Source organism: Chroicocephalus ridibundus, chromosome 2 (assembly GCF_963924245.1).
Source record: "Chroicocephalus ridibundus chromosome 2, bChrRid1.1, whole genome shotgun sequence".
Classification (NCBI taxonomy): Eukaryota; Metazoa; Chordata; class Aves; order Charadriiformes; family Laridae; genus Chroicocephalus; species Chroicocephalus ridibundus.
The window spans coordinates 22,372,898-22,399,895 of NC_086285.1; the positions used below are offsets into that span (position 1 = coordinate 22,372,898).

The window sequence follows — 26,998 nt, forward strand, 5'->3', positions numbered from 1 at the left end:
GGGAACAGAAGTTATACGTGATTCCCCGGCAAGGTAAAATGAGCAGAATCAGTCTCAGTTTTACACCGCCCTTTCAGCAAGGTAATACCTGACAAAACCTTCTTATTTAAGTATGTTGAAGCATGGCCATCTTCTACATGCATGTCCAAGGAAGACTCAACAGCACAGCAAACCATGACAACAAATTGCACAAGTGAAAAATGCAAGTACAAACTGTAAAAACAACTGAGAAAACACTGTATTTGTCTTGACCAAAATGCAGGTTTATAAAATCCTTAGTGAACTTAATGGAGTTCATTAGCTGTGAAACAGCAAGGTGACAAAGGAGGAAGCCCAGATCCTTAGAGCACAGCCAGCTCCTGCCCGAAGGGACAGGGTGGCACAGCCGTCACCGGCGCTGCTCCGCAAACGTGCCCCCACGGCAGCGGCTCCCGGAGGCTGCAGCCTGCTCCGCCTCAGGGGAGGCTCATGCCTCCACACCGCGCACAGAACTCCTCTTCCCACCCGCTTGTATAACTCAGCTAAAATCCAAAACTGTACAGACAGTATGAACATTATTTAATTATTTAGGAAAATACTGTACAGGATCTTAATCAACAAGACTGTCTGGGGTTAAGACTAACCAGGTATTTCCACTAGAACTGTTAGCAGAGATCCTGCTTTCCAACCTCGGTTATGGCATGGGAAAGGCTGCTACTGAAAACTAGCTAAGGGAAAGCAACTCAACACCTCCTAATTTCGTAAGCGGTCCATGACTGACAGACCCCCAGCCTCTCCACCCCTGCTTCTGACCAATTTTCTATTCACAATTTTCTATTTCTAACATAAAAAGTGAAATTGTGCTACAGGCTGCCAACTTTTATTTCATTTACCTGTTCCAATATGTAACGAAGCTGTGCTGATCAAAAGTTAAGACTTCTTGCCTAAAATGATGCTTAAAAGTTGATTTGGATTAGGGAACCATGCGTTTTAATCAAATTATTAGCAAATGAATTTTAGAAAACTCTAAGAATAGTTTTACTTAATTTACATAAGAATAAATAATAACAATCACTTTCCAGAAGTTATTCTATATCAGTCTTTTTTTTTTTTTTGGGGGGGGGTGGGGGGGTGGGGAGAGGGGGAGAAGAAACATAATTTTAATTCCTTATGTAGTTTCACCCAAACCTGTAAGGAATCAGATACTCAGTTTTGCCTCTGACATATCCTTGCAGACAACTTGTATATCCATCAGCAAGTTCAACTGGACAACTGGAAGTACAATTCATTAAGATACAATCATCTTTAGGGTAAAAATCAATAGTAAAGTATCCTCTAAGGTACTATCATGACAGGAGAACATAAATAATTAATTGAATGTTTTCAAAGTGCGATAAACCAGCTGCTTTGAAATCATATCTAGTGTTAATTTAAAATAAAAATGTTTTATAAAGGTGTGATAATCAATGAGAAGGCTCAAAACAGAAAAGTCTCTTTTTCATTGCGTTAACTCACCAGTAACAATCTTGCATTTAATAAAAGATTCTTGATTTTCAATTAGCTATCCAAGAACATGAGTATATAACCAATTCCACTTTAGCAGGGTTACTGTCCTCCATTTGATGTTACTACTTCCATTAGTAACCTTTGCAACTAATATGTTAAAACACATCAAATGCAAAGGCAATTACTTTAATGCAATAATCATAAATTACCTTTCATTTGACATTAGTCCTAGACAAAAAAATGACCAAGCATCACAAAGGGTAATTAAGAAATCACATATATAACTTCAAGTGCAAAGAACATTGCATTGAAGAACCAGTTTCAAAGGGGAAGTTGGAGAGACAGAAATCCCGAATAAAACACCTTACAAGAAGGAAAAGGTAAGTCTCTCCATTAAAAATACAAAATTACTAACATACCAAATTTTTACCAGAATAATACCAACCAACCAGAATAATGCCTCTATTCTCCCCCTGATGTGTAACCAGCTTAAAGAATGGGAGCATTTTACCATGGAAAAATGTTCCAGAGGTCTAAAAGGCCACAATAAAGAAGCTTATATCGCTACTTGCATGCATTCATGATTGACTAAACCTTGAAGTTCACAGTAGAAACTGTGAAGTCACAGGTATTAAGATCTGTGATGTGCTCTAAATATAGATAATTTAGGTCATAACCATAAGAGATACAAACAGTCCTCTGAGATAATCCTCATGTGACACTGGTATTACTTTAAAAGGAGTATTTCTATAATAACTCTTGATTAAATATAGACATATGACAGCAGTGACTAAATCTAGATGCTGTATGGCTTTTCTGTAAGGCTCTTCACACAAATCTGGCTGTGCAGTCACTGGACAGACAGCACTAAGGCTGCTCACAACAGTGGTTTTCTTCTCAGCAAATTAAAGTCTCCTTTCCAGGCATTTGTACCTTTTAAAGATGTTTTCTAGAGTGTTTTCAGAGATACAAAATCACTTCAGAAAGAAAAAATAAATGAGAGGCTACCTATAGCCTTTGTCACAAAATGAAAATGGGTATTATCATCTTTCTAAATGTCACTAATCACTTCACATTTCACCTATTATCTTCACTGTCTCCATTAATTCCCAGAACCCTTTAACTCATGAAGTCAGTAACATGCTGGAGTATCTAAGTTACTTGCTGAAGTTATTCAGATAAGAAGATTTGAATCGCAGAAGAAGAGGAGATGTACAGATGGCCACATGCACTAGGAGACAGTCTTCAGGAGTGAAATGATAAGGAACGTTCATATTTCTCTTCTCCCCACTCCGTCAGCTAATTGCTTTATGAAAGCAAGTGAGTAGTATTGCCAACATGCGTATTTTTTTTAAGTCTTGGATTATTTAGTCCTTATTCTTAAAGTCCATGGTCTTAAAATTTTATGGTTTAGTTAGAATCTCAGCTTTCAATAAAAAAAAAATAATAAAAAAAATAAAGCTAATATTCTTGTCCTTACAATTGTGAAAGAAGGCTTGAAGATATTTCCCAAACCTTGCCTAAAGGCTCAGAAACTTGATAGCGCACTTAATAAATGATATTGTTTTTAGTGCTTGGCTCGTGACTTCTTGAGGTCTGCAACTGGGGAAATTGCACTGACTTCTCTGATTTTTTTTTCCCCCATTTATTTCCTTCCCTTCATTCCCGCTTCATCACAAACCGTGCTTCTTCGATCTCCAACATTTTGCTTTTTTGAAGTTCTTTTGGTTTTCTCCTTCCTCTCTCTCAAAGGGCACTTGCCACATCCTCTCCCCCTTCTCCCACTAACTCTGTCAGGATAAACTGGATAAAACTCTGCCCGGCTCCTCAGATCTTGCTGCTACCATGATGCCTGCCTTCCCCCCAGTGCAAACCTTCCCCTTTCAAAGGCTTACTGGAGAAGGTGGAAGAAATTCCACCTGGCAAGTGAAGGAGTATATAAACACTAACTCCCTATAGGCCTTGGAGACAGAGAAATAAAGTAGTGCTGTTTCTTGCGACAGGCCACAGGCCTGAGGGTCTTGTCTTCCCCCTCCTGGAGACTTCCTTTAGCTCCTAACAGAAATTATCTAAAGTCCAGGCAATTGCTACCCACTTCGCTTTACCTTTTGCTTAGCCTTGTACAACCGTGTTGTGTAACACCTATTAAATATATTTTTGCAACTAATAGACAGAGTGGACTGCCTGTGACCCTACAATAAAACGCAGCACAGGATGACCAACTCTGGAGGCCCAAGGGCTAGAAGCAACTTGTCTAGTGGTCTATGAATGGCCACCAAATGAATGCAGCTTTGGGCGTTGTGCGTAAAACCAGTCTTAGGGGTAAAAAGAGACCAAGGAGCCAGCATCAGCACACATAAAGCACACCCCATACAGAACCTTTGGTTGTAATGTGTAATTACAGGCCAACCCAAGTCCCAAAGCATGCTGGCAAACAGATAAGAACAACCCAAGATGGATCCTGTGTGGAAGAGGAAGATATCACCAGTCGCAGGACCATGGTCTTCCTAGTAAAGGATGATGATGGGTCACTGTACCCCCACCCTAATCACAACAGCTGCCTCTCCCCTTGGGACCCCGTGTTGTAGTGAGAAAACAAGAAGAGTTTAGTTATTAGAAAGTTCATGTATATATCCCTTTGCATAAAATTTTAAACTGTTGAAATTGGAATAACACTGGTTCTTTGATTAAACTAACAATAAATCCTTGGTTTTCCATATAAAGTGCTTCCTTTTGTCTGCAATGACCTCATGAGTCAAAACCTGGTAATAATTCAACCAAGCTCTTCCCAAAATGGCAATCCCCCCGAAACAAACATGTTGATGTTTAGAAGTGAAAAGTAAAATTTGGCTCATTTTTCCTATAGATTACGACACAGAAAGCTCAGAGGTTCTTGCCTCCTCAAAAAAATGCATGTTGTTAGCTAAACTTAGCTGGATGAATGGATGGCATTAAATCACTGTTCTTTTCCACATCATGCAAATTATTTGCTTTCAAGTTGTCCAACGAGCATCCAGCCAAGTCTTTTCAGTATCATATTTCTCATATCTTTATTCTACTCTTTTCAAGATCCAAGACTCACAAATGCATTATTTTTTTATTACTACAACTAATAAATAAATTAAAACCAAAGTTCACTGGGGTTATAGTTATGTTTTTCTGTTGTACGGAGAAAACTGCATTTGTAGAAACGTGGTCTAATTATTGAAAAAGCTATACTTTTTAAGACAAACTACTAAATGCAAAGATAAAGCAAATGTACCAGGAACAGACCCATCCATTCACAGGTCTCTTAAGCTGTACTTGTACCCTGTTTTCTTTTATAAAAAGTTAAGTTTGAAATGCTGTTTTTCCAAGCACGTATGACATTGCAGTGAAACTTTTCCTTGGTCTCCTGAAATTTCAAACCAAGCAACAACATAAAAATAAGGCAAAACTTGTAAGAAATTTTGCCTGTGTAGGACTATAAATCAGATTTTCACTTGGATTTTTTTTTCTTCTGTGCATGCTCTTACATCTGGAAAGGAAAAGAATAAGAGAAATCTTTTGGGTGAAATATTGTTCAGTTTTACATTGCCAAGAGCTATTTTTAGCTCTTGAAAGTACCAAACGTTCCTAAACAGAAGAAAAAAGATAAAGCCACATCCAGAATTCAAGAGGCAAATATTGTCTCTGTCTTTATCCTTTCCATATATAATGCTGCGATAAAATCAGAGTCCCTCAAAAATTAATTTTTGCAAAATTCTCTATGTCAGCACAGCAAATAGTCCTTTCAGTGCTCCTGATTTGCAAGCTAGTGCTGACCACTATGTGAACTTACAGACCATGTTTGCTGGTTAGAGGGAAGGCAGGCAGTACCTTTGCAAGCTCAGAGATCCAACTATAAATCAGACATGAAAACACGAAACATGTTCCGCACTGTTATTAGTTGTGTTGAAAAAGACATCTATAAAAACATGCTTGATTAATGAACAGTTTAATACCTCCCATTCCACTAGATTTTCAATCCCTGCACCTACTTTTCAATAGAAAGGCAATACTTCTCCCTCATAAAAAACCCTATAAGCACAGGAAGCAGGGCAAGGGAAACTCACTAATAGGAAAGCGAATGCAACAGAAATGGCTGAGGTGGCATTATTTGCAATGGTAAATTGCCCTTTAAAATATTAGAAATGTAAACTTATCTGTGGTTTTTCACCAGTCCAAAAGAACACTGTCATTTAAAAGCTATCAGCTAGAGAGCTGTCTCCTTTTCCATTTAACAGACACGTAGACTACTGCATTTACCAATCTTGCACATACCTCTCAGTCTTTGTTATCATAATGCACAAACAGGACAGGCAAAAATGTTCCCACTTTAAGCAAGCAAGCAAGCAAAGAAACAAAGAATCAAGCAGCAATAGCAATAGTACTGTCACATTGCAGACCAGTGGTCATCAAGGAAGGGAAGAACATCTGACATGTCAGAAGATTATTTCAAAAGTCAATTAACTGCCAAAAAAATATAAAAATAAATAATACTAGTAGAAATCTACTAACAGCCTCCAAACCTTGAAGAAACTACCAACTTCTTGAGAAACATCCACCGCTCATTTTGAACATACTATCAACAATGTTTTAAGTGGATGACACATGACGTGAAAGAGGTGCCAAGAATCAGGAGCACAGGGCTTTCATGGTTTTGGGGCTTCAGTGCTTTAGCATGAGAGATTAATTAAACCTACACTGCAAGCACTATCACCAAAGTCATCGCCAACTCCCTGTCTTGAAGGTGTGCAGAAGAACAGCTGGAAGTGTGTGTGTGTTACTCATATGTTATCATGCAAGAAGGTTTTCTTATCTTGAAAATGAGGCTTAGTACAAGAGAAACCCACCACAACTCACCACATTTACGTAACAGATTGAGATAAGACATGCAGGATGACCAGAAAATGGTATCCGAGGTACAACAAAAGAAGCTAACAGATTTCAAATTGTATTTCTATAGGCTGAAAGATGGAAGAGTACTGAACATAACAAGAAAAATACTACAGCATTCTTAAAATCAGCAAGGAATGATAGAACCATGAAATGTTTGCAAATGAAACCCAAGAGAAGCAAGTCTTTAAGGAGTAAGAGGCAGAGCTCTTGTGTGGTGGATGGGCAGTAATTAAGAGGTCACCCTGGCTCTACCAAAGTTATGACAGGTTCACTTAAAAGTCTCCACTGAATCGATCACGTCTGCTGTGCTAGACCAGATCATTCATGCAAACTAGACAAGGTATCTTCTCTGGAAAAAAAACACCACCAAAACTAACCACACAAAAAAAACCAAACGAAAACAGAAAAACTCCAGATACTTACAAAAAAATGGAACAGAAATTATAACATATACTTGTGTTAACTGTTCAACAGTAGCAAGCAATGCATGCTAAGGAAGGAGCAGCATATAGCCAGAGAGATCCAGGTAGCGAAGGAAGATGTAAAAAAGAACCTACTTTAAAAAAAAGTGAACAGGTGAAACATGAGTGGCCACTTCTAAAAGACTTAAGACTTGATATTTGAAAATAATCTAAATTTATATATATACAGACACACAATTTTAACTCTGGAGATACATGCCCATCTCTTTGAAATATGAGTCATATATTAAGTACAGCTACTTTTTACAGGTTAAAAACAGCCTTTGGACAAAAGACATTCTGAATTTAGAGAAAATGCTGATGACTAGTACAGTAATGCAAGTGGAATGGGTTAAATGCCAAATTTACATTGAGAATATAAAAGACCTCTGAAAAAAAAAAAAACCATAAGGAAATCATACAAGTGTGCATTTGGAAAGAATTTGCACATTTGATGATGCCTTTTCTCACTGCTGGCAAAAAGAAGAAAGTTCCTGCTCTGTCTCAAGGCAGCTTAATACATTCGTTGTGAATTTTACCCAACTTGCTGACTGATTGGCAAACACGTAAATGAAGGCAGTTAAGAGAAACCCCAGCAAGCAGACTAGACACAAAGGGTAGATGATGTGTGCTGTCTACACGGTTGGTTTTATTTCCACAGCTGAGGAACCAAATACTAGTGATGAAGAGGTTTCTGCAAAGGAGGTCATATCCTTCCCCTTGTAATTTCCTCTCTCATCTTTAAACTCAACACAAGAGGCAGCTCTCAAGATTTAAAAAAATGTCATTTTCTTACTGTGATGATTGGTGCTTCTTTTTCACACGTGGTAGGCGGCAGCTCCCAGCTCCTCCTCACCCCTTGCATCAATCACTCCCTGCATGCGGAGGTGCTCCAGCTGGGCACGGAGCAAGGGAGCAGGCTGCTGGGGACTTAATGCACCTCATCACCATGACTAACAAGGAGAAACTGAGAAAACCTGGAGAGAGTAACACGCCAGGTGAAATATATAGCCAAATGGAGAAAATTAGGGTAAAACCACCACCAAACAAAGGTGGTGTTGTCCTACAAAAAAGACGTTGATATGAATGCAATCCTCTGGTGTAATGAAATCTAAAAAATCTTGCATTTTAGAAAATTAGGACTAATAAATTTATCTCTACATATAAATTAGCTATTCCCTCTATAAAGTACCTGTTTAGGAAATACAGAGGTAAGTGAGATGAATGGTCCTGGATCAGGTGTCATGTACTGATTATTTATGAAGTGAAGCAGAAGTCTTTTAAAATGTACTTTCAAGGGTATTTTAATAATGAACTTGAACTCTAATTCGGAATGTCCTTCAGGCCACAGTTTTATGCATAGTTTCAATTCTTTTCAGCCAACATTTTCACCAAAATTAAATGCTCTCTTCTCATGGCCCCCAGATTATGTCTTCTTACTCCTGCGCAGCCCCCATCCTGGTCCCAGACCACAATTTGGAAGGCAATGGGGTGAATAGGATCACAAAACTGACACTGCTTGTACCTATTTTTTCTCATTAGGTTACATTTAACTCTAATAGTTCTCAGTTTTATTTCACCATGCAGTCACACAAAAGCTTTTCCAGAAAGAGGGCTAGACCGTAGCATTCATCAACAGAAAATACTGTATAAAGTTTACAGTGTTAACTGATTAGTGCAGTCCCAAAACTAAAATAACTGTGAATTAATTCTGCTTATGAACATGTTTAAACACAATATATTTGGAATATGCTTGTTTTTCAAATGTACACTTTATTTGGTTGTGCCTTTTATAAGTAATTGTGGGATAAAAGTACTTTGCTTCGTGGACTATATTTTGACTTAAAGTTGAAAGAACTTCTTTCACTATTTAACGTGCAGAAATTCGCTGCAGTCTACTAACAAAGACACAAACTTCTTTCGCAGTCAGTGCAGGCTCATTTCTTTACCTGTATCTATTATTTGCATACATACCTTATACACGTAATAAGTGCCTGCTTTGATAGACATTCTGCTACCTTCTACTTTAACTAGGCTAAATATAATGACTAAGCCCAGGCTTGAGTACAGGATTCATATTACAATTTAAACATTCAACAGTAAACAAAATATGTTACTCAAAACTGGCTTTCTGCATATGCAGCCTACCACCTCACAACTTTAGGGAAAGTAGGAGTGATTTAGGGCCCATTTAATATGTCACAGATTTTTTTTTTCTTTTAAGTTCTAGAATGACACTAAAATATACTTCTTCTATTCCTCTTGATTCTGAGATGAGATAATAAGTTAAACACGATGTTATGTGTTACTAAAGAGAGCTATTAAATTTTTTTTGTAATGAAGTTGATCTAAAGAATTCTCCTTCTACTGAAGCTGAAACCAGGTCTCAAAGCAGCTGGCTGGAAGCAAGACAGTGTCACAGCGTGGGTCTAAGTCGCATCCGCTGGCCATGGCTGGCTTTTTGCATGCCAGTCTGAGTTGGCTTTTAGCAAGGTTGTTAAATCTTTGAGCTGCTGGTCAGAGAGTGGAAGCAACTTAAATCTTTTCCACCTCTAAAAGCAGACTCAAGAAGAACATGATGTTAAAGGTTCTGCTGGTCATCCCAGGGGGGGAGACACTGAGGAAGCGTGTGTTGGGACTCAGAAGTGAACAAAAGATGAGAAAAAGATCAGAAACCTCTGCAGAATGTTCAATGAAGATCTGTGAGATTTTATACCCTCTGTCCCCTTCCAAAATTAAACAACTTTTTGTAAACAAGGAGTACCTCAGTGCACGTGCAGTGAACCACAAGTATTTGGTACACCTACAGACAACATCAAATGAGAATTTGGCATTGGAAGACACCGTAGATACAACTCAACAAAAACTATCATACAATATATGTGAACCTACAGTCATACAAACAGGTCTACCTGCTCTGAAAAACTCAAACAAAGCAAACATGTAAAAAAAATGTTTATAAAGGAGTGAGAAAATGTTTACAAAGGCAGAAGTGTTAATGCCTCCCATTACAATTGCATTTTATGCAACAGAGGCAGTGGCTGGTTTACTATAATTGCTTTAACTATGTTTTCTATTTTTATTATCCTCTCTTTTTTATGAAGGTCACCCAAAATCAGTCCATGTTTCAGTCTGACTGGAGACAGCTGCTATTCAAAGGGCTGTGAAATAGCCGAAGAAGTGCAGAAACAGCCTGAGCTTCAACAGAGCTCTGGGCGCCCCTGAAACACCACTGCCCACCACGCCCAGCAGTCTCTTTAATACGATAGAGCGATCCAGGCATTGTAGCAGAGATGCTTACCACTATAATAGTTTTTAGCACCCATCATTTCGCGTTTTACAGCTAATTAGAGAAGCCTTACTCTCCACACTTGAAATTTCTGGGCGTTATTCAACGCACTGCTAAATCTGAAAGCGTTATGCAAGAACATGTGCGTCCCCCACCTCTGCAAGAGGTTTCTCTCCTGTGCATACTTGATACTGATTTCACACAGGGCCCAGCATTTGCTAAAGCTGTTTCTGTCCTTAATATAGTTAAAGCAACATACAGCAGCTACTCAACGGCTGCTAACAGAAATCATGCGCTTAATTTGCTGGGTCTTTCTCTTCCTTTTACCATTCTAAAGAACTCATACATCACTAAAGATCTCAAACCTTATAAAAATGTGAGGAACCTAGGTCGCAAGGAATACTGAATGTACTGAAAACGTTAATAAAACAATAACGCCTCCTTATTTGAGCAAAAATCTACTACAATAATGAGAAGTAAAAAAATACAATTTTAAGCTTTAGAATTCTGCAATAAGTGGCAAAATTCTACAAAAACATATTTTGACTCTCTTGAGTATGTGTGACTAGACTGCTTAATTAAATTTATATTCTTTGAACAAGATAAATTTGGGGTCTTAGACCTTGTGTAGCTGCTCGATTTACTAGTTAAATCCAAACAACATGTTCTGAACTGCCCCAGGAAATTATAAGGTGTTATCTTCTATTTCCATTCAAAGCTCTTCCACTGAAAAAAGAGCATCAACAGATTTCAGTCATTTGATAAGACCGCCTTCCCCTTTTATCTCCACCTAAACTTTCAGCTTGTTAGAAAATGTGTTAAACAAGTTAAAGAAAGAAAAAAGGTCAGGACATTCAAAGTACACAACTTGTTTCTGCCAACATACTCAATAGAAAACATTCTATTTTATCCAAGCAGAATGGCTTCAGAAGACTGAAAAAAAAACTGGAGAAAGAGAAACAAATTTAAATCCTTGCTATAAATCAAGAGAAATGGTGTTCAACCTAGATCTCCCGTATTTCTCATAAATGCTTGGATATTTCTTAGCCCTGAATTGCAAGAGGATCAGTACAGGAACTTTTCTCCAGCTGCATTAATGCCACATAAATTCCTGTGTGTACTTTGTCACTTGATTTCTTTTACTTCTACTTAAAGTATTCCAAACAAAACCACTAATTTCAACAGGGGGAAAAAAATTGTTTGTAGGTTTTGACATGGAGGTTCTTGAGTTGGTTGTGGTTTATAGAAATGTCTGAAAAGAAATGAGTTTATCAGCAAAAATCAAGACTTTTTTCAGAGCTTTTGAAAAGAACCGGCCTTGATGCTATGATTATATGGATAAACAGAATCTTAACAGACAGCATCATAGAAATACTGCCATTGAATACTCTATAGGAGCACCTAAATGAACCATCTCACAAAACAACGATATGCTTTCTGCAACGTCTCAAAGAAACGGATTTAGGATTTGAAGTTATTTTGTTTTGTACACCTGTAAAAAACTTGATGCTATCAGCAAGGCATTAATTTTTGTCTCTTTTCATAAAGAGAAGTGTTCACAATTAATAAAATTTCTACTAATAACACACGTATGATGAATTTTACTTTCATACAAACATTTGAGAATAAGACATGATTATGGTATATTTAGTAGCTTTCATCTCTGCTGTCTCTAGGCTGTCATACAGGAGTTTGCTTTAGTGGGCATGGTTTAGTACGTGTAGTGGGCTTTGGTGGTTTTTTCTGACAAAAGACCACTGTGGTGAGAGCTTCAAATCAGGATTAAAACATACAGGGAGTATCCGTGGGAAGTCATGTACAAGGTCGGACATTCACAGTGCCTAGAATTAATTAGCACAGTTTCAAGAACCCAGTGATGAATAAAAAACATCAAAAAATGCCTTTGAGATGACATGAAAGATGCATGCAGGATGGTATCAATACTCCATGTTCCAGCTGTTGAATTACGCTTGTCGTCGTTCCCATCGGAGCGTGCAGAAGTCCTGCAGTAATGGCAGAGTGCCTATAGCTCAGGAACACAGGAAAACGTGCTGCAACGCATACTGAAGTTCAAAGAGAAAAAGCAGGTTTACTTCTGACTGTGGGAACACAACAATCCACCAGAGTGCTCTAGGCAAAATTTCTAGCCTGGATTTGCCAGGGGCATTCAGGAAGAAATACTGGAACATGTCATTTTTGAGACAAAAATAAGATCTTCTCAATTCATGACAGAGTGAAGCAGATAAAGCAGATACATTGCTTTATGCCCTTTTATCTGTTGCTCCTTTTCCTGGGATTAAGTAACAGAAGTGTAGACGTGTCCCTGTTCATATCAGACAGCTTCTGAAAGGAAGTCCTGAAGAGCAATCAAATTCACTTGCGACCTATGAACAACCAACAGCAGGAGCTGCTGTGTCAGAAACTAGGATCAGTGGTAGGTTAAGTGCAAGATCCTACTTGTTCAGTCTTGTGGTATGGAGCTCTCTGTCTCCATCCATGTCCCCATGCCACAGCACACTGCTACACTGCGCTCACTGGGGTTAACTGGCCTAGCTTAGAAATAACCCTACCAAAATAAGGGAAGCGAGCCTCTGCGGATGGAAAATTCTTCAACTAATACATTGGAGCCAAAGCCACTGCCATGAAACTACGTCACCAGAGAGATGCCGCACACAATCAAAAGGTGTGAGAGAAAGACAGTCAAGTCTGAGAAATGTGAAGTAAAATTTCAGTGTTCCAAACCTGGACATTGCTCAAGAATGTCAACATTCAACTCCCTGTATCTCTTCCTTCCCACCAGATCCTCAAGCTGAATCACAGAACAAAGCTGTGTGAATCAATCTGCTTCTTTCCAAAGTGATTTTGCCCCATTTACCCTCCCCTGACCTCCCCTCATCCTCCGGCCTACACCTCAGTCCCAGGCTTTCAAGAGAAACTCTTGGTTTGAGAGCTTTCCTTGGAGATTTTACCCAGCACTAAGCCTAATGCCACAATGAGCTCTTGCTCTGCAAGGCAAACAGCCAGGATACAGTTGTATGCTGAGTGATTTAATCTGGTGATTTTACGATGAGAAGAGTTTAAAAGTAGGAGTAAGAAATCTTTCCCTTTCTGAGGAACAAGTAACGGTTTCAACTGCATTTGAGTTCACACATACATAGCGCATCTGATGTCGAAAGAAACAAGTTAAAAGTTTATCAGAAGTTTCAGTTGGGACATGGTTAAAACATCAAGGAATATACCTAACCTTGAATAGGATGTGAAACGAAACAATGTGCCTTACGTGTTCTTTTGCAGTTGCTGACTTAGACATAAAACAGCAAAAAATATAACTTCTGGACTAAAGTTGAACCAAGAGCGTATCCCAAACAAACCTTGGGTAATTACAATGCTAAAATATAGACCCCTTTGTCAATAGTGAGCATGCTAATCAGGTAACCTCCCTAAATGTTTTGGACATGGGCTTAGATGCATATGTATAGTTAGGAGTGGTGAGTGAATCATTATTAACCAATCAGCTGTGTTTTATCGTTATAAATATTGGGCAGCTGCAAATGTGTGGTGTGCTGGCTGTTCTTAAATGCCCAGCACCCGATTCTGCAGAATTGAAATAAAAACAAATAACTTGACTCAGTGTGTTGATTGGCTCTTGCACACCGGGTGAAGAACCCTTATTTATAGAATCATAGAATTATCTAAGTTGTAAGGGACCCTTAAGATCATGGAGTCCAACCATGAACCTAGCACTGCCAAGTCCACCACTAAACCAGGTCCCTAAGCACCTGTCTTTTAAATACCTCCAGGAATGGTGATTCAACCACTTCCCTGGGCAGCCTGTTCCAACATTTGATAACCCCTTCTGTGAAGAAATTGTTCCTAATATCCATTCTAAACCTCCCCTGGTGCAACTTGAGGCCATTTCCTCTTGTCCTAAATTAGGGCCAACACATCTACACCAGGACAGCTCTATGGCTTTAACCTCATGAGAAGGAAGCACCCATCTCCTTTGTCACAAGCTGCTGGAGTTACCTGGGTCCCCAGGTCACTGCCAGCTGAGTAGAGACAGGCAGTGCAAACAATCCTCTTCCTCATCTTCCCGTCAGGGAACCCAGTGTCACATCCCTGTGCCTGCAGCAGACAACCTGAGCACCAGGAGAGGCAGCAAGGGAAGGCAGGACCATGCTCAGCCCCTGCCTGAACAGAAGGCAGAAAATAACGAGCAATGCAGTAGAGCACTTCCATGGTGGCTCTGTGTTACATCTCAGCTGGATTAAACTGCCGTGAAACACCAGGGGTGAAGGCAAGGAAATTTGTACTTTGTGGGTGAGTCACGTGCCTCGCTGCAAAAAAGGAATAAAGGGTCAAAATAATGAAAGAGCTGGGAGGAATGTAGTAAGTTCCCTTACAGCTCCTCTGGGAAGGATACTTTCAGCTGTAATTTGACTGCTAGTATAAGTCAGAAATACATTTGCCTTTCCAGTTACTGCCATTTATTACTGCTGATTACTAAAAGCAATGTGCACAACTGATTCGCAAGATGGCAGGTGCTCAGCGTTCCTTCTCATTCTTATTTCAGCCAGGAAGCATTTCTCTCATGACAGACAGAGGTGATCGGGAGCTATAGTAACCCCAAGCGCTTTGTGTTCATCTATTTTGACGCAACTGAAATATTAGATTCCAACAACTTTTTAAAACTCAATTTTGAAATAATTGGCAGAATGGATGGAGTCAAAAAGCAGCAGGCATTTCTCTTCTCTCACTTCAACAATCTGACATCTCCAGTCAAAATAATCAAAGCAGCTGCAGTTTGATCCTTCATCTTCCCTTTCAAGATATTTTTCCCTTTGCTTTTCCTCCACCCACTGAAAAAGTATGGCTTGCAGATCAATAACACAAGTTTATTTGCACAACAAAAACCCAAACCATGGGGTACATCCCTGCTTTTAATACCTGAAAAATGCAGATCTGTTCAAAATACAGAAAATAAGGCATCAATTTTCAAATTGGATTTTGGATTCTGGATATAATAAACAAAAAATCACCTTGAAAATAGCTAACTACCTGATAAGATTCCCAAAAAGATAATAAAGGATAGAGCTGTTGATATGTATTTTAGTCATATATTTATCTTAAATATTTTATTTTATCATCAATGTACTATCATACTTTTCCAAGAACAAAAAAGTACAAATTTTACAATCATAAACCGAAATGAGTTAAACTGTTAGCACCGGAAGATCATTTCAGCAGAGTCATAAAGCTGAGAAAATTTTATTTCATCAAACATTCCAACAAGCAAGAAGGGAATCTCACTTCTAAGCGTCATCAAATGAGAAGTTCACGTTTTAATGCCAGTTATTGGAGGCAACCAAAAGAATCAACAAAAAAGTAATATAAGAATTACAGTATACTAAAAATAACCCAAATATGGACAGGGAGGAGACGAAGTAAAGCAAAGCTGGAGATAGTAAACAAAAAGAAAATGGGAGAAACCCTTGTATTCTCTCCAGCAGTACTAATCTGAATTGTCTGCACAGCTGTATTCCTTGACACGGTTATCACTTTTTAAAACTTAGGTACCATTTCAATGTGTCCTGCTACCAATATAGTCGTATGTAAATAAAAAATCCTGAACAAAACCATCATCATCTTTATCTATTTAGCAAGGAGGAGAAGAGTTTTTAAGAAAAATAACTGCAAGAAGTAATATTTCAGTGGGTACTATCTCATCTGAAGCTGAAGAATGCCACCTGAATCTTTTATGTCAAGATCTCGTACCAGATCAAATAAAAGCATTTGATTGCTTCCTTACTTGCTGTTAGAGCTGAACTTGTTCAATCAAGGAAGCAAAAATAAAACTAGGCAGTTGTAAAAGTTGCATGACTAAACCCCATTGGTGACATTTACATCACAAAAATGGAGAAGGGCAAATGGTTATCCATACTTTCACCAAAGATAAACATCTGTTTAATCTTTGATATTTTGTGGCAGCCTAAAATCTATCTCGACACGTACATTCTACATCAGGATTGATTATTTTAAAGCCATAAAATAGAGGGTTTATGCATTGCATATTCTGTATCATGTTGAATTTGGCAACGCAACTCAGATGACTATGAAATGCTGGAGGAAAATGTCAGTGCAGGATTGGAGGTTAAATGTACAGAGGAGGTGTTCAGAGGTTTCTGTGGGCTCCACAGGTGAATGTTAGGGGAAGCTCATGCTGGTTTTGCTCTAGGATGTGCACTGGCTATACACAGAATATAGATGAAAAGATGGCAGGAACACAACCAGAAAAGAACCAGCGGGGGCCTGTCTGAATCTTCATTTTTAATTAATTTCTCTCATACCATGAATTATGTAGAATCCAGACTCTCTTCATAGTTCAGGCTGAGTTTTGCACTTAAAATGTTCCTAACCTGGGAACACAGAGTATCTTCCTCCCAGGTATCACATGTTGACTTAGGGCTCCTACTGATTTTTCTTACATTTTATACAACCAGACACTGGTTTATGTAACCAATATTAAATTTTCCAAAGGAAATGCTTTTGAATTGGCATCTAACATCAGCCTAATTTTGTATCAAAGCACTCTACTGCTACCTATACTTAGAACTCATTGGCATCTTGTTATAAAACAAGTTGCAATCATGAAGAAGAAAAAAAAAAAAGATTATTTTTGAAGCTTCCTTACATTATATGGTTTTTTTCAGATTAAGTATAAAACCAAAGTTACAGATACCTGTCTTTTTTCTTCCTTTCTGTTTTTTTGGAGAGTGGGTTTGTAAGGTGGAAGGGGATTCAGATCTTTGCCAGTGACTCAAGAACTGTGTCTGGGGGTTTGTTTCCATCGCAGCTGACAAGTACCTCCCTGCATAATAACGCACATAAGCCAGGTGTCCACTCTAAAAGAAGTCAGGTTAGTTCCTGAACTGGTTGGAAAATAGCCACTTTGGTACAATAGCAGAAAGCATAATGCTTCTGTTGTCCAAACTAGTCTTTCTCCAAGCCACTGCACCACACCATGTGCGTCACCGTTAGCTGGGGCACCCCTCCAAGGTGAGCTGCTGTTGCCTGCACTGAAGTCTTTACTCCATCTCATTCCCGCTTCCGAAAAGCCCGTGGCAGTCCCCTACCACCTCTGGTCACGGGATGACTTTGTTCTCTGGTAAAACCTTCCTATTTCCTCACAAGTTAATCCTTTGTTACAACAGCTCTCCCTGTGTATAAAATAAACACTTTACAACAGGAAGTTAACAATTTTAGACCATAAATGGCCAGTCAAGTCACCAGTGCCAGTTATCCAATACATACAGACATATTCACAACTACATATCCATCTATACACATGCATGTGTATATGGATATATAGAATGCATACATATATATATAAGCACACACAGATATAAACGGGTCCAGACCCACAGACATTTAAAATCCTGTATTTTACTGAACTCAAGAATAACTAAGAGCTCTAATGCTTGTATAAACCTGCATCAGTAATGCCTACCTTGAAAATATTTTATAACTACACGTTTAATTTTAGAAAAAGAAAAGATTTTAAAAAAAGATAAACCCCCCCCAAAAATCTCCAGACAGATTCTACATTAAGCTGGACTTGAAATGGGAAATATACATCAATCATTTAGAGTAGAAAAGATAAAATTATGTAAATTACAGATGGAAAATATTGCAGATGCAAAAAGCTCAGCATTTACCTTAAGGTGATTACAAACACTTTAGCTACCCTTAACAATGGCCTGTACCCTAAAATCCTATTTTCCTCTCTATTTTTGAATCAGTATTCTCTTTTAAGTAAAAAGACATACGTTAACTGCTTAAAAAAACCCACAGCATTCAGACAGCTGGACCAGCTGCTGAGAAAAGTGTGGTTCTGAATTACAGTGTCCTGTCTCAGATGTCGGCAAAAGTAAATCAGACCCTATAAACCTCAAGAAAGTTAATGAGCCAGGTCATACATGTCTTAACTGGAAAAGGCTTTGTTTAGAGCGACCAGCATCATCTACCTCCATCTAACACCAGTGGAAGTGCTCCCCTTTGTGCCAGCCTGAGCAGCCTGCAAAGGCATACCTTAATTTCTCCTTTCCCAGCGCCCATCAACCACACACACTCCCCACCGCTCACAGGGAGCAGCCCCAAAGCCACTTCTCGTCCTCTTGCATGATTCCCACAGCCCTCCGCAGCCTCTGCTGACCCCCACAACAGCACCTGGCCCAACACCCGGACCCATCAGTCGCCTCCACCCCAGCCCCAGCGAGGGTTGGCCTCAGCACACTTCCTCAGCAGCTCAAGAGCCACAGGTAGGAGGTGGCATGCGGCTGTCACCACGTACAACTGGCCAGCAACAGGCACATCGCGGTCTGGGGACCTCTGCGGTAACCTCTGCAGTGCCAGCCATGCAGCAGCAGCTGACAGCTAACGGAGACCCCAGAGAGCAGGAGGAAAATATCCGCACGAGGATTTAAGATGCACACGGGTGTTTGTCCCTGGCTTACAATGCTTACTTTGGTTAAAATATTTCTTCAAAACTTGATTTAGTTTTCCCAAAAAGTAACACTTGTATTGCTGCCCTTTAGATAGTAATTAAGCCAAACAGATAAAGTCAGAGCAAAGACGTCTTGTCAAGGCAAGCATGTGAAAGCAGCAGGTGAGAGCAGACAGAAGAGCTATGCTTGTCCTCAGGACTTTTTCTCAGTATTGTCTCTCTACTCCTTGGAGACCATTTATCTCTTTCCCCTGATTACTTGAAGAATGTCAGGGTACTAAAGGATCTATCTACAGTTAGGTATCTAAATTTAGGCTGTGCTAATATCCCTCCACTCTTTTTTTTCCCCCACTCACACCCAAGAAGCAGAAGAGGAAAGGATACTTATGAAACAGATTTGATCACTCCATAATCACAGTATGAATGGGAGATGACAGATGTTTTTTAATTAGAGGGTACTATTTCTGGAGCATTTGATTCCAGGTTACATGAGACCCCACTGGAAGAAACAATTCCTGCCCCCAAAAAATGTAGCCCAACAGTAAGAAAGGACAAACTGTTTGGGGAAATAACCAACAAAATGACAGGCGCTAGTGTAGAACAAGTGTATACACTTAAACTGAAGACAAAATAGATCATTAATATAAACAACAAAAACTATAGGTCACAGACAGCAATACAAAGGGAGCTGCTTTACATCCCAATGTTACAGTTCTAAGAATAAGCAGCAGAAATGAATGAATGAAGAAAAAGTATCTGTAACCTGATTCAAGCAGATCTAGCAATGCAGAACTCGCCTGCAGCTAAGCAACAGCCAGATTTCCAACTGTACTTTTGGATCAACAACTCATTTATTTCCAGCTAGACCACTGTGCCAGCTCCCATATAATCCCAGCAACTCTGACACGCAACATTAGCTACCTAAATGATAACATGCAATGAACATATTCTAAAACAAAAGGGCAAATGATAAGAAATTAATGAAAAAAAAAATATTACCGTACACAACAGCTAACACAAGGTATACCCTGTGTTGCTGTGGCTTTGGGTGCTGTTCAGCACTGCGACATTCTCATAATTGACAGAAAATGGAAAGAGTTTCCATGATGGAACAAGCTGACATAACAGAAGGACGCACATCAAGGTGATGGGCACTTCTGGTCTGTCAAAAATGCTACTGCAGCTTAAGCAGACATACCTTAACTAGCTTTGCAGCTGCCTGCTAGCAGCATGGGGTCATTCGGAGGCTGTGAAACCTGTCTGAGAGTGAATAAATACTTAAATAACTAGTCTTGGCACACTGCACTGGATAATTACTTCTGACAATCTTTTTCATGCCTTCAGCCTTGCAGGGATATGTAGGCATTAACCCAGTCTGCTACACGTTTCGAAGCCGTGGTCCTCAACCCAATGCATGGAGGCAATGCACTATGCTTAAGAGATTGCATTATTGCTCACGGTCACAAGCCATCACCATTACTACAGCACACATCAAGAAAGCAAAACACGACAGCTTATATTATTGCCTAAGAGCCAGCAAAAGCATGCCTGGTATCAAAATTTCAGTGGTTCACCATCTTAACGTAAAAATGTTCTAAATGACATTTTAAACTAGGACTATGGATATTTCAAGCTTTAACAAACTCCTGAAAGGATGCTAGCAGTAGAGCATTAGGTGGAGTGCAAACAAAGCAGAGCTGAGAGGAATTGAGACTTCCTATTACAGACACAATTACTGACTTCTGGAAGGCCACGATCTCACTTTGACAGCCATTCAAGATGTTTCAGGACCAAAGGATGTTGAGAACAATCCTTAATAGAGAATGAAGAGCACTGGGCTATCCCGTAGTCCCAGGTGAGAAACAGAACCTGGATTATTAACCGGCACTTTCAGTACCCAATGCATTAGAAATAACTGAAAAAAAAATATTTCATTTTCCAAAATGCTGAAAATATTCTATAGCTCTCATTTGAAAATTGTCTCTGCGTAAGTAGCTCTAAAGCCATGGGAGAAAGAGGCAAAATCTAAAAATTTGAAGAGACTGATGAGAAGAAAGAAGTTACTCTTGCAGAAGAGAAGGTTTACAGACCACCTGACTAATTGCATTTTAGTCAAAGACTAGTTCATAACATATGATGTGCTTGAGGCAAAATAAATAATGGAATATTTGAATTGATTTTACCAACATTGGAGAGGGCTAAAAATCATTACTGAAGTCACATTTCTTATGTACAAACTTTAGCTGAATGTACAGGTCCCACTAATGCTTTTACCTCACAGTTTTCCTTTGATCTCGTCCCTCTCACTCACTGCAATATTTTAGGGGATAATTAATTGAATACTTGCAAGGAATGGACAGAAAAATATCTTTACTTACTATAATTTATTTTTAATCCGCACCCTTCAAAACTAAAAAGCATTTTTCTGTAGAAATTACAATTTTTAAAACATTAACACTAAAAGCAATTAATGTCATTTGGCTTCTTATTTATTTTATGGCTTGTGAATGCTTAAGATTCAGGTTTTTATGGAATAAGAAATTCAGTAAAATATCAGTACAAGCCCTTAGATTTGGGCATCTCTCTACTCAGCCACAAGACAGGTTCTCTTTACCCTATAGACAGACGCATGCTATGGACTATGAGGAGGACACGAAGAAAATCCTCAGTGCCCTAAAATGTTTTATTTTCTGTTAAAAAAAAACACCAAAAACCCAAAAAACAACCTTTCTGCATTTGCACTGCTAAACTGCCCTAACCAAGAACATTTCATCTCAGCTGCACACTTAACAGCTTCATCTGAAGATTTGTTTCCCTTGGGATTAGCTGCTGGCCTGCAGGTAGCCTCATCACTTGCCTCCTAATTTTCTGTCCCTGGACGACTCCGAACATGCGCCCGTGGCCCCACCTTCCTTACAGTAAGTCACATGCCAAAGTGAGTCAGCAAAATATGCTTAACCATTTTCCAGAGAAGCAATGCTTGTATAAAATAAATAAATAAAAATGGCCAGAATCTTTATTTTCTTACAAGCGTTTTTAGTTTTCCAGTTTGGATAAGTATCAGATACACATACTATATTCTGGATTCATGTTACACAAACACTTAGAATCCATACCAATCCAAATTAAAAAAAAAAACAAACCTGAAAATCCTCCTAACAATTTGCCATTGTGTGCTCTACTATATTTTTCTCTTCAGTTTAAGGTGTTTTCCCTGGCTGTAAGGAAGGAAAATGGATGTCATTAAACTGTTTTCATTAAGTGCGTGACACAGTTCAACAGTTTTTTTATCTACCCTTAATTCTCTATCATTTTCCCTCCACCGCTGCACTATTCATGTATGTCATCCTCTCCTAATTCCTGTGACAAATACAATTGTAATGACTTTATTTAGGATCAACACTTCCACTCACAATATTACAAGGGGAAAAGTTAAAGCAGCTGCATCACTTGGCTGTTCCTGGGAGCCAGCCGGGGCGAAGGGAAGGCAGCCCCGGAGAACATGCCTGTGGGAAAGAGGGCTAGGGGCACCCAGGAGCCAGGCAGCACCAACAGAAGTTGCTGCTTTGTTAATTTTACTGTGTTTCAGGGAGGTGAAGGACTCAGCCAATAAAGGCAGAAAAGCACCCCTGTCATATTTTAGATCTCCTGGCTTAGGTTTAATTGACATCTTTTTAAACACTTCTTTCAAACATACGCACCAAATGCATATAATATTTTATTTAGTATTATTAAGTTAAATATTACACTAGACTAAATATTACACTCCTATAGCCTCTACATAAAATGACTTCCATACATTACAGCCTGGAAGGATTTCTAACATTTGACTCCAGAAATAAAACTGCTAAGGTAGTTCCAGCTTTAATCCATTCTTAAGCACAAATGACGTAAATAATTCATTTTGTGTTTTCTGTACGACTGGAATTACCCATTGTTACAGCAGGTTGGTTTTGGCAGAGCCTTTGCTACTTCTACTGTTCACAAGTTGTCTTACAGTTTCAGACGGTGTCAGACCCAGAGACCGTATCTTATGCCAGCTGGAGTGAGAACATTGCTCTGATGTATAGAAATACAGTTTTAAAAACTCAGGGTCTGGTAGCAGTTTCCTCTACAAACTACAATGGCAGCTGTGCTAGAGGTCATGAATATTACATAAGGGCTGTCCATGCATTCAAGCCGGCATCAGGAAGCCAAATTCCCATAGCAACACTCGCATAGATTTACTCATCGCTAAGAGATGCACCCGTTCAGCAGTAAGAGCTGCACCACTACCCCGATTAGCCTGCAAGATATTATTACTTCTAAAAATTGTGCATTTACTGATAAAATTCAGCACTTCACCTGAATTTCAGGGCAGCCTTTATCATCTTTCCTAGGAGCAAAGAAATCTCAAACTAGCAAAAAAGCAGCCCTGATAAAACTGAAACTCCCGATTACGATCAGCAACATCTCTGAGATACAAGGTGGAAGGGATGACGTGGGCTGCTTCTGTCAAGTTTCTGCTGTACCCATCCCAGGACAGCAGGGCCTGACTTCAAAGAGATGTTCGGGATCTCTTGGCAAGCTCCAGCATCTCATTAAAAAGCTGCTTTAGGAGCTCTTATTAAATATCAGTCAACAATTACTTTTTTTTTTTTTTTTTAAATAATAATCTTTGGCTTCGTTGTTCAAGTTCTCTGGCCTGAGGAAGCTGTCTGCTTGTGCGTTATAGTCCTGTATTATTTATGGAGCTGGCCCTCACCACACGACCAGGTTCACAGCTCAATGATCTCCTGAATTTCTGAAGAACCCTTGTAAAACAGGTGGCACAAACGGGCAAAGGCAAAGCTGGCAGCGGAAAAGGAAACAGAAGGGGAGATGGAAGGGAGACAGGGAAATAAAAAACTAAGCAAAATGGAGGAAGGGAGTCAGAGAGAAAGTGAGAGAGATGTAGATCAGGTAGATCTGAGGAGGGATCTCAACTGTATTTAAATATTTAAATATGAGACATGAAAAAGGAAAACAGGTCTTGGAAAACAGTGATACACCGAGATCTAGCAGATATAAAAAAAGAAAAACTGGAACGAAGTGATAAACAAATAACAAATCAGATGAGCATGATTTTTACAGGTGCGATAGTACTTAAAGATACATCACAGATGAAAGAAGAACAAGTCCATACTCTTTCCCTGACAAAACCCTCACAGCCTTAAATGCATCTCACGGAAAATATAAACACACAGCACGAATCTGAAGCTCATTTAGTATTTCCTTACTAAATTGTCACTATCTGCCAGGAATACGGAGATAGAAGGAGAAATCTTCACAAGTCCTAGAGCATATTACTCATGGGGTCATTTAACACACAAACTGTAAAGAAAGCCAGTGAAGTCTTCAGGCGAAAAAGACCTTTGTAACAGATTCTCCCTATTTAAATCTGACTTGTAGGGACTGATTCTTCATTGAAGGAAGATGAATAGGATGTTTGAGGGCTGATTTCCAGAAATGTAAGTTTTGGGTGCCATAGCAATCCACGGGCAAACTTTCACAAACGCCTTCAGTAAGAACTCAAAGCTTTGACCCTATACACTGCAAATAAACGGGTACATTCAATAACAGAAAAAATGCACACGTCTAAGTAAGATTATTCTGAAATACACAAGCCGATCAAATGCTTTTTATGGAATACTGATTCTAAGTGATTTTTCCTGGAAAATATATTTTCTACTGTTGTCAGGAAAACCTTTATAAGAGGTCTTATGCTATATGTTAACACATCAAAAACAGTTGTACCAGTAATGGATGAGATGACAGTGCTTTGAAGTTGAACATTTGACGAGTCTGTGACATGAAGTAACACTTTACCTTTGCTTTTTCCAGCTGTGCCTGGGCCTGTCGCTCTGCCTCTCTCCGCACTGCTTCCCTGTCTTCTTCCAGAGATACATCTGAATCGGATGGACGGCTGGTGTAGGAGTCCGCCGAACCCTGCACAGGGAAAGTTGAAATAACGTCACAGGTTGTTTCGGTGTTCAAAAGAAAAAAAAAAAAGTGGAAGTGTTTATACACCTTGCCTTTCTCTTACTTCTGTACCCCTGAAAAGAGAGTAACTGCCCAAAAGGGAAAGTCACTTAGGAAAATTATGTCTAGGTAAATGTTTTCTTCTGGAGGCTTTCCAAAAGTGCAGGTGTCTTCCCCAGTGTTTTATTTCCTGCACTATCCCCATGCTCTTATTTGTCTGGTTTTCAGCAAGCAGAGCCAGTTGCTGTGTAGAGCTACAGCAGTGGTGCAGTGCAGGGCTGAAGGACACACAGCAGCTTCAAGGATGGCTCCATAAAAATTAAAACTCTGAACAGTGACAGCATTAGCAAGGAAACAGACTTTTTACAATCAAAATGCAAATTCAGTATCAATAATTACCATTACACAATACCACTGCTAACAGATTTAAGCTCTGCTATCCATTTTTATTTTAGGGCAACCTCTTTACCTGACACACTTTCCCCATCAGAACTGCAAATGGCTCGTATCCATCCCTGCCCCTCAGCAAAACATGCAAATGACCACAAATCAACTTCCAACTAATAAAATCCGTCTGGACTCAACACATGTCCCCGTATCGCCACAATGGAAGCAGCCACAATGCCAGAACAGCTCTATAAATAATGACAGCTCTGCTTTCCCTCTGCATCTCCCTGCATACGAAATAGAGTTCTGCTAATTCAATCAGAATGAAAACAACTGTCCTCTCCTCACCGTCTTTTTTTCCCTCCCTCTCTGCAATACATATAACATACGCCGATAAGGAAAACGTAGGGCTTACACAGATATCAGAATTCTTCAGACGTCCTCCTTTGGCTCTTTTCAGAAGCCTGATCCAGGTGGCCTTCATTAGCCAGACAGCTCAGTTATTGTCCGCAGCTGCAGCGCCCGGCACTGATCTCATAAAACATGTGCACACTGAGCACCGCAGAATCACTGCTCCTTTCCTATCCATGCTCTGCTGTGAGAGCCTTCCTTCTCTTCCCTCTGCCTTTCAAGCTTGCAACCTCACTGTTTCCAAGTATTCTACTGCAATTCAATTTCCAAATTTTCTCATGCCATTAAAAAAAAAAAAAAAACCACAAATCCAAAAAACCAAAAAATCCACACCATCTCCAAAAATCTCAGCTTGAGAGATAAAAAGGTAAAACAAGCCGGGCATCAGGTAAATGTTGTGAGAGATGCTTCAATTGATCATAAACTGAGATCGATCACAGAAAAATACCTAGGGCTTTTTCCGTTCTGTTTTGGGGGGCGGATTTGGCTGTTAAAAATAGTGCTTATAAGAGAACCTTTTAAAATCCTGTGCAAAATGTATTCAGTGACATTTGCAAGTGCAAAGTTCATTTCATCTCTTCCTAGATTGGCTGGGGGTGGGGTAACAGGCTGTTCATATCACTGGGCATGCTCCATATGTGCAGCCTTTTACGCAGATGCTCACATCACACCGGGTTGTTAGCCTATGCCAAATTGCCATTTTACATCTCAAGGGTAAACAGCTGGAAAACGCAAGGTCCCTGCGAAACTGGGAGAGCTGGTACAGCGTCTCATTCCCGTCATGTATTGCTTGCTGCGAGCCACGTTTCCCTCGGACGCTCCGATCTGTCACGCAGCGCTTTGCCTCTGCTGCAAAGCATCGAGCTCCACTCTGAGCTCCCTTACAAAAAACGTAAAGCCAAAAATATGCCTGTTGAGCAGGAATTTAACCCCCTAGTTACTGCTCATATTTTTCCGACATTAGCAGGGGAAAGAAGCAAAGAATAACGGTGCCACTCGACACATAAATATTAGATGCTGATATGGCAAAAGCCAAACAAAACATTGAATTTCTATATTCGGCTCTTCAGAGTCACCCTCTATCCTTTCATAAACTGACATGGGAATAACATGCTGAGGCGTGGGTATCTAGGGCATTTACGATTCACTGACAGACATGCAGCATTCTAGTTGAAAAAGATCGCTGTGGCTGACTGCAGTGCCTGCCTTTGATACAAATTCACAGTTACAAGAAAAACAGACGCAGACGCTAGAGATTACAGCTGAGAACAGTGGTCACACACGTGTTGTAGTACATCAGCGTGTCCCAGGAAGGACCGAATCCTGCCATGGTTTGTGTCTGTGTAACAACTAAATCGCCCCATCACAAGTGATGCAGCAGCCTACATTTAACCACTACTAGAGCAAACAATAGCTGTCACTAAGCTGACAGTTTAAAATAAAGGTAAATTTTACTTTCCCAAATGTTTTATTTTTTACTTTCATGAAGCCCCATACAAGTTACAGCATACAAATTAATAAACCGTCTTTGAACTGACACAA

The 26,998-nt window shown here is 39.5% G+C and overlaps 1 protein-coding gene across 12 annotated transcripts in view; it reads right to left on the bottom strand.

Moving 5' to 3' along the window:
* The window catches only part of CACNB2 (calcium voltage-gated channel auxiliary subunit beta 2), a 256,830-nt gene that overhangs the window by 65,555 nt on the left and 164,277 nt on the right, over positions 1–26,998 (bottom strand). For 8 of the 12 annotated variants that reach the window (XM_063324693.1, XM_063324694.1, XM_063324691.1 and 5 more), the window contains one exon: positions 24,506–24,625. In XM_063324693.1, coding sequence (XP_063180763.1) covers positions 24,506–24,625 — 120 coding nt within the window. Of the gene's footprint in view, positions 1–24,505; positions 24,626–25,127; positions 25,319–25,460; positions 26,216–26,998 lie in introns of those variants that run through there. The other 4 variants (XM_063324695.1, XM_063324700.1, XM_063324696.1 and 1 more) reach the window with 4 other exon arrangements.